Source organism: Nelumbo lutea, chromosome 3, assembly GCF_056320005.1.
Source record: "Nelumbo lutea isolate HS-2025 chromosome 3, American lotus-T2T, whole genome shotgun sequence".
Classification (NCBI taxonomy): domain Eukaryota; kingdom Viridiplantae; phylum Streptophyta; class Magnoliopsida; order Proteales; family Nelumbonaceae; genus Nelumbo; species Nelumbo lutea.
In genome coordinates, this window is record NC_142686.1 from 18,559,866 (window position 1) to 18,568,344 (window position 8,479).

Genomic DNA, 8,479 nt, shown 5'->3' on the forward strand with positions numbered 1-8,479 from the left:
GGAAGATTTCTGCCTTTCTACGTGCCTTTTTCTAACTAAGCGGGTCACCTTAATACTCTTTCAAGTTACTCTTATTAAGGTCAGGGTGGGGTACTGGGGTTGGGTAATGGTGAGGATAACCATTCTATCATCAGTCAGAGTATGTTTTGGGGCCTAAAACGACTCCATCTTGTCCCCTTTTTCCTACTAGTAGTTTCTTTTTTTGTCATAAAATAAACTTTACTCAAGAAGGCAAAAGGCCTTAAGGAGGGTACAAAACATCATACGTAGCAAAATCAAAGGCCCCAGACCAGAAACTGAAGTGGGTCCTTGTCATCCAACTATTTCGATCTTCAGTCGGCATTTGTAAAGAATCGGACAAGGTTCAAAGTACCGATAGGCGTATCGGCTGGTATTGGTTCTTTCTTTTAACTTTAACTTTTTTTTTTTTTTTTATTCAGAGGGGCCGGTTTAAGTCCTGACTATCCTCTGAACCAGGCTCTGACCCGATCTATACATCGGCCTATACGGTAGATACATAACGATTTTTTTTAACTTTGGAATCGGATGATGTGATAACATTTCTGTCTCACGAAACCTAAATTTTATCCTAACAAAGAATGGTGGACGCTTTTACATGGTCATGAAGCTCGATTTGAACAAAGCATACGATCGGTTTGAGTGGCGTTTCCTAATGGGTATGTTAGAAAAGCTTGGTTTCAATGAGCATTGGTGGAACCTCATTCATTCATGCATCTCTGTTACGTTTACGCTGAATTTGAGTGACCTTTCCTAGTGTCATGTGCATTTGCATGATGGTCTAGATGTGAAGCCAATGCAAGTATCAGCAATATATAGTAAAGGTGGGGTAAATCTAAATCCCAGCTTCCAAAATCTTATTAGATGTAAACACACACAAGGCAGGAAATACTTGGTCAGTCCTATATTTTCTCTGGTTAGGACTTTGGTTCATCTAAAAGGATTCAGCTTGGTTCTGATCAAATAGATACTTAGGGCCCATGTGGGAGGACTGAACTGAAGATTCGGCTAATCTTGTTCAGCTTCTTTGGAGCATTCTGGATAAGCTATTCAAAGCAATGAAGCAGCCAGCCCTTCAAATGATTGACTGACAGTTAATTTGGACTCTTCAGATTTTTTTCCCCATACATAGCTTATAGGCTCTTTGCGCGCAGCCCACCTCAGAAAACCAGAAGCTGCTATGCTTCAGTCCTCCCAAGTATGTAGTTAGTCTTTGGACTGGGCCTGAAGTCGACTTCAATATATTCACATTTTGAAGCAATACCTAATCTGACCTAAATGTGCAAGCAAAATGGATATGGACAACCAATTAAGCGTGTGTTTTGTTCTGTGGGTGTTTTGTGATATGCATTTTTCAAAGCATTGTCATGTCATTGTCAAATAAATCAGCATTTTTTCCATCATGTTCATCGGTATGCATTGATATTTACAAAAGTGGGTTTTGATTTATGTGCGCACCAACCATGTGAAAAGTTTCATTTTAACACTTCTCCCAACAGTTGAACATTTATGCACTGTTCCACTGATATAGCGCCTAGTGACACTTAGTTGTCAATAATTGGTTTATCAAGTACTTTTTTCGGTTTTGAAGACAAATCAAATACAAACGTTTATTTAATAAACGGAAGCTTTACCAAATACATACTAAATCTGATTGCATCCAACTAGGATCCTTAAAGACATTGAGAATCTGGATGGAACTGATTAGGACATGTTTGGAAATACATTTTGGCGTAAATGGGCTTTTAAACAAATACTTTCTGGTTGTTTGGGTGGTCACCCTTTTTTTTTTTGTTCAAAACAAATACTTTTTGCTGCTAAAGCCTAAAAAGTCCATTTCAAACTTTCTTATCAAATGATTTTTTTGACAGGCTTTTGGCTTCTTCAACATAAAATGTATAAGAAAAATCAGGAAAGCACTCCCAAACGCAGACTACATCAATGCATATAGGATTTAAGAGCCCTACTCCCATATATAGAGATTGGGTCGTATTTGCACTCTACAAATATGTAGAGTGCAAAATCATGTATTTTGTATTACTTTGCAAGTATTTGTACTCCTTCGAAACTGAAGCCTACATAAATGGCCCAATTAGGAGGCCATTTTTCCTGCATAAAATGTCTCATAACATGGATGAATCATGAGCAAACAACACTGCGAATTGAACCATCAAGTTTGTAAATATGTCATGGGGAACATTTTTTATATTAGTCATAGTTAATTATATGGTTTCTTGTATGGGCATTGTATCTTAGCCCACAACTTTCATATCTATCTAGGTCTAATTTGTCCAATAATGCGTCTCCCTTCATCGTTCAAAGAAAAGCAATCTTCACGTCATTCAAACTTCAGCGGGAGATGGAAATACAGTATAGAAAGAAACCCTTAAATTGGCTTTTGCTTTTGAAACCATCTGCCAAACTTACATGTATAGGAATTGATTTAATTTTTAGAAATAGATTTTAAATTCAACATTTTTTATAAAAGATAACAAAAATTGTCTCCATACATCATACATGCATATATATTGTAATATCTGGAGATATAAAAATTATTTTTGACAAGTTATTACCAACTTGAATGCTAAACATTTCACTAGGAAATACTCATCTATAATTAAATATTAATTATATGTCGTAAGAGATGTATAGATTGAGTTGAGAAGCCTTTGCGTTGGGGTGACTGATTTATTAGTTTATACATTAACAATGAAATTTAAATAAAGAAATAAAAATATAAAATAAAAGGATTAAAAGCTAAAACTGGTTGCTGTGCTCCTGGTTTCAGATAAGTCAACGGTCAACTGAGCCCACCGAATCAGTGCCCCGGCCGATATGTTAACCCACCTCAAGGCCCACATTCACGCAATTAACATACCAATCTTCTCTATATAAAGTCCTCAGATAAGCCCCACTTCTCAATCAAAGTTGGAGATTCTCAGCTCACAACACTTGGTGGAGAAGCCCAAAACCCACGAACCCTCTTCTCTCAAAATGCCACGTTGGAGTTGGATGAAACCAGATGTTCGTATTTTCATTTCATTACAAAACCCATCTCTTCTTCTTCTTCTTCTTTTGAATTGGTATTAATGAAATGTTAACAGGTCTATCCGCTGGTAGCGGCCATGACGTTTGTGACGAGTATGTGTGTGTTTCAGCTCACAAGGAACGTCTTCCTGAACCCTGACGTGAGGTAATTTTTCTCATTCCTAGATAGATTGTTGACAGGTGGCGGATGTCTATTGGAGTGAAACTTGCCACGTCATGCCAAACACAAAACAGGACCAGATCCAAGACCCCAAAAGCCTTCCATCCGAGGATCAAGGCTGAAATCTCCCATCTACGTCTGCATAGAAAACGTTACGTTAAAGGTGCAAAAAAATAATAAAGCTCTGATATGGATTGACTGACTGCACTTGCAGAATCAACAAGGATCGCCGGAAAATGGCAGTGCTCGAAAACCAGGAGGAAGGAGAGAAATACGCCGAGCATGGTCTCCGCAAGTTTCTCCGCACACGCCCGCCTGAGATCATGCCTACCATAAACCACTTCTTCTCTAAACCTGAGAACTAATTCTCTCACTTCTCACTTCTCACTTCATGGTGGCTATATATGCATGAATTCCTTTCTCAATTCATATATATATATATGTAGATGTGCTTATGGCCTGTCCGAGCTTAACTATCCAGTTCTGAATGATAATGGAGTACTGAGTTCAAAGCTTTTGAATGTCTGTGAATAAACATTCCTTTTAATGCTTAATTTTAAGAGCTTTTGAATTGGTTTCTGGATTCAAATTCTGAGTTGAATTGGCCTGGGCTTGGCTTTGCTTGCACGATCAAGCTTATACGAATGACGTATAATTTTAGTTATCAATTAAAGGATGGATTCCTATCTGACGTTTTCAAGTTGAGGATGCAAGAATTCTATTTGTCTTTACTTGGACGATTCAACTGTTTATTTATATGTTCGATTCACGGGATGAGTGAGTAAAGACAAATTTCATTAAAAAAAAACAAAAAGGTAAAATACAAAAACCTCCCCTTTAGTTTAATTTTAATAAAAACCTCCCCTAAATTTTTAAAAAACTAAACAAAAACCTCCCTTCCGTCATTTAGCCAGACCAGAAACGTAATAAACTTATGAAATTACCCCTAACTAATCTGCACGGCGTCATTTAAAAATTTTTAAAATCCCAAATTGCCCTCATTTGAGCGATGACACTTCCGCAATTGGTTTCCATTCTTTTTCAGAGCAAAAGAAAATAACACCACTACACACTTACAGCGGCGCCATTGCTCGGAATACCAAGAATTGCTAAAATTTAAAACAGACACGCAAATGATTAAGAAAAAACAGATGGCTAGGTGTTTCAATATAAAGCAAACTGGATCATGTCAATGAATCGCTGCTTCTATGGTTATGGCAAATGTGAATGAGTTCGATCATCTCTTTCTCTCTCCCACGCTCTCTCTATCTTCCTCCATCGTCTCTGAAGCTCTTTCATTTCAATACAAGGATAACAAAGGTGCCCTTTTAAACACACGTATTGAGTATCGACTGGGCCAAAATTCTTTCTCAATTCAGGGCTTGCCCATTACAGTATACATGCCATTTTCAAATTCACTTCCTCAATGAAAGTTCCTGCTCCTCTCTCTTTGTCTCTTTAATTGCACCACTAGTTTGTAATCTGTAGTTTCCCATTCACTTGGGGCTGGGTGAAGCCTAAGATGGACTCCCATGTGATTCTTTCTGAGTTTACGAGCGAGCGAGCAAACGAGAGACAAAAGATAGACAAGCAGACAAATAACCAATGGCTGTGTATGTGAAAGGCCCCATCTTTATTGGCTTGGTGTTGCTTCTGTTTATGGGGATCGCCATCTACTTCAAGCTTTGGCTTATTGATTACAATTTCTCTTTTGAAGACAAAGATTGTGATGAGGGCAGATTTGGCCTTCCAGTGGAATTGTGACACATGACACCTCATGCCAACTAAGTATGGCCTCTTGGTAGCTCGCCATAAGCGGCTTACCACAGGCAGTTCGCCATAGGCAGCTCGCCACAGGCAGCTCACCACAGGTAGCTTGCCACAGGCAGCTCACCATAGGCAACTCCCACAAGCAGCTCACCACAAGCAGCTCGCCACATTTAGCTCACCATAAGCAGCTAGCCACAGGCAGCTCGCCATAAGGAGCTTGCCACAGGCTGCTCGCCATAGGCAGCTCGTCACTTGTAGAGAAGCTCGGTACAGTAGTATCGCAGGAAGATCTCCTGCCTTATGACCTGGCCTAGACACCGACCCGCCGACTGACACAGGCGCTGACCAGACGACCTGGCCCAGACATTGACCCGCTGACTGACACAAGCACTGACCTGACAACCTTGGCGGCTAAGATAGGCCACCCCAACATTTGGCAGCACACCAATGTCAACCTTGGCAGGATAAATCTCCCCAAACTTATCCAACGGTTGTGAACATTCTAAACTAACACGAGTCTCATAAGTGTCCAGTTTAAGGGTATTACATAGAAACACTACAGGAACATGAATCAAATATGTACTTTATTCATTTACAATAAATGTCATAAGTGCATCAAACTGATTGGAGCTAAGGGCATACAAAACTGTCTAACAGTTGAAGCGTTTGATATAGATTCTAATTGACTCCCCTCATCTCCGAATTATGTTTAGGAGGCTTTCTTCTTGGGACCTCAGACACTTCTTGCTGGTGATGAAGTGCGAGGTGAACAACTCTACGAATTGCACCCAACTTCTGATCATCCCTAGCACGAGGTTCTTGTACCACATGCGAGCTACTCCTTTAACTGTTGTAGAGAAGGCTACGCACATGCAAGACTCGTCAGCCCCAGCTAGGTGCATCTGGGACTGGAAGGAGTCTACATGGGCTGAGTATCTCCCGATCTGTTCAAGTTGCCCTGGGAAGCAGGCGGGGTGACCTGTCTGTCCCTCCTGTTTCTGGACGAGACCTGACACCCAAGAGGAAGTGGGACTCGGGAGGTCTCGCCTCGGCGGGGAGAGTGATTCTGCTGACGACGGCGGGATTGATTCTAATGCGCCGCCGGGTGTCGAGGTGGAACCGGTTGCGGATTCTTCTGTAGCGGAGGGAACTGTTGCTGGTAAAAGTGATGGAGGACTTGTTGCGGATAGTGCTAGAACTGTTGGACCTGTTGCATTTGGACCTGGATGGCCCAAACGTAGTGTACTAGGTTGTCAAGTTGGGATTACCAGACTCCAGAGGGAACCACAGATGGTTTAGCGAATGTCGCGCCGGCTACCGGAGGGAGTGGTGCGTTCACTTGTGAAATCGCTTGGGGCATGGTCAGCATTGGGACCCTAGACGCAGTAAGCGGTATGGTAAAATGACCTATGCAAACAGACGGGATCTGAGACTGCCCCCAAAGACGTTCGCCTCATTGTTTTGTCTAGCGTTGCTAGAGGAAGCCATGGATTTGATTCTGTTATTGATGGTGGAGAAAGGCTTTTTGTAGCGTTTCCCACAGACGGGGCCAAATGATGTTGTGTGATCTAGCTACTCCCTGCTGGAGGTGATCTAGCTTCCAGGCGGACGACGGACAGTTGATCTGCAGGAGGATCAGAGAACCTGTAGTTTCTAGCCTGACGAGGTTGCTCCGATGCTTAAGTCAGTATACTTGTTGCGAGCTGAAAATAACTTAAGAATGTAGAGAGCTAGAAAGCATATAAATCACGTGTGCCTTGAACCACCGGGGGTGGAGCCTTTATATAATTGAGTCCTCGTGGGTTTTACAGATCGGTTTCGGGATTATCGTCATGACAGGATCCATTGCCGCGTAAGTTGGAAGATAATGTTGTCAACCGATAAGGTTCATCACTTCTGCCTGAATCGGTCGGGGAGATAATACTAGCTGTTACGCGACGTGATCCCGTGAGGCCCAGGATCCGTTGGAGGGGTTTTTGGGATCACCACGTAGTGGCATGTCAGTATCTTCGAACTAATGTCTCTAAGTCCCGTACTGGGTTGAGTGCCGAAGTGGCTTGGCATCGAGGTGTTCTTGTTGCGATCTGGTACCGAGGCAATCTCGTCTCAAAGTGGCCTTGTCCCAATATGACTTTAGCTCGGGGTGGTTGGATACTCGAGCTCGATCTACTGCGGACTGAATATGATAAGCTGAGTTGTCATCTCTTGATCAGATCATGTTCACGTGTCCCCTCTTTACTAGGTCGGGCCAAATCACCCTTCATCACATACATTTACAGCAGTGCAAAAACTTAACTTGGCATTATAAACAAAGTGAGTCTAATGCAAGTGGAAAGGAATTTTATTGATCTCGAGATAACTTTTACCAAGACATGTGATCATGGGTCGGTTAGGGGACAGCTTTGCAACAAGGCCTATAGCTTGTGGCCCTTGCCCAGGTTTCAGGCCTGAAACATCATTTCAGGTCTTGATGTGGACCGGGGCCAGCTTTGCAACAAGGCTTATAGCTTGGCTAGAGCCCAGGTTTTAGGCCTGAAACATCATTCCGAGACCTGATGTGGACCGGGGCTAGCTTTGCAACAAGGCCCATAGCTTGTGTTATGGGCCCACGCATAGGATCTCGTCATGGGTCGGTCCACGGTGAGAAACTCCTATCTTCCCCTTGCGCCTTCCCTTGTGTGCAGACCCTATTGTAGAAAACGAATGGGTGATTTGAACAAGAGACCACCCGAACTCTCCTAATGGGTGGTTTGTCCAAGAGACCACCTGAACTCTCCTCACTCTTTTCTTGACTGGAAAACTGAATGCTTTATTTCAATCTGTGGCTCCTTAAATAGGAGATTACAAAAGGAAATTCCTAATTAAACTCAAACTCCAACTTGAACTCAAACTCCTAATTACCTACTCCTAATGGTAACACATCTCTTACTTAAGATAAGGATAAGGATAATATAAGATAAGGGATAAGGGATAAGGAATGGTGTACCTGGTGGCGAGTTGGCAGGCAGAGCTGATGTGGTAAGATAAGTGTGGGCCACCCTGATGAGCTGTCGTGTGGGCCCCACCCTACTGTTGCTGTTGGGCGTTGCGCGCGTCTCATAGTGCTGCTGCAGTGAGGAGCATGCTGCTGTCATGCGGTGCGTGCTGTTGCCTAGTGCTGCTGTCGTGTGGTGCATGATGCTGCCTAGTGCTGTTGCTGTGCGGTGCGTGCTGCACGCTGTCGGGCGGTGCGTACTGCGCGCTGACTATGACTGCGTCGCAGTGCGCTGCCGGGCGGTGTGTCCATAACATCACACCCCTTCTGGACTATGAGCTTGTCCTCAAGCTCAAATTCTGGATGCGTGGCTTGGAACTCTGCGAATGGATCAAACAGTTGCACACTATTTCTCAGTCCACCAACAGTATGAACAACAGGGGTTGCCCCGTAGCTCAGTGCATAAAGCTGGATTATTTGATGCAGACCCATGCCCCCCTCTTTAATTT

General features: G+C 42.9%; 1 protein-coding gene across 1 annotated transcript; it reads left to right on the plus strand.

Annotated features, from left to right (window-relative positions):
- Positions 1-2,923: 2,923 nt before the first annotated feature.
- Positions 2,924-3,815, plus strand: LOC148863344 (uncharacterized). The gene is made up of 3 exons (XM_088979681.1): positions 2,924-3,042; positions 3,123-3,211; positions 3,441-3,815. The coding sequence occupies exons 1-3, from the start codon at positions 3,013-3,015 to the stop codon at positions 3,589-3,591; spliced, it is 270 nt and encodes an 89-aa protein (XP_088835807.1). The 5' UTR covers positions 2,924-3,012; the 3' UTR covers positions 3,592-3,815.
- Positions 3,816-8,479: the final 4,664 nt, after the last annotated feature.

Bases quoted from the DNA above. Each gene is read 5' to 3' on its own strand.
- LOC148863344 (XM_088979681.1), top strand. From the start codon at position 3,013: ATGCCACGTTGGAGTTGGATGAAACCAGAT. The intron at 3,043-3,122 runs GTTCGTATTTTC...AAATGTTAACAG, and splicing joins GGAGTTGGATGAAACCAGAT to GTCTATCCGCTGGTAGCGGC. The intron at 3,212-3,440 runs GTAATTTTTCTC...CTGCACTTGCAG, and splicing joins TTCCTGAACCCTGACGTGAG to AATCAACAAGGATCGCCGGA.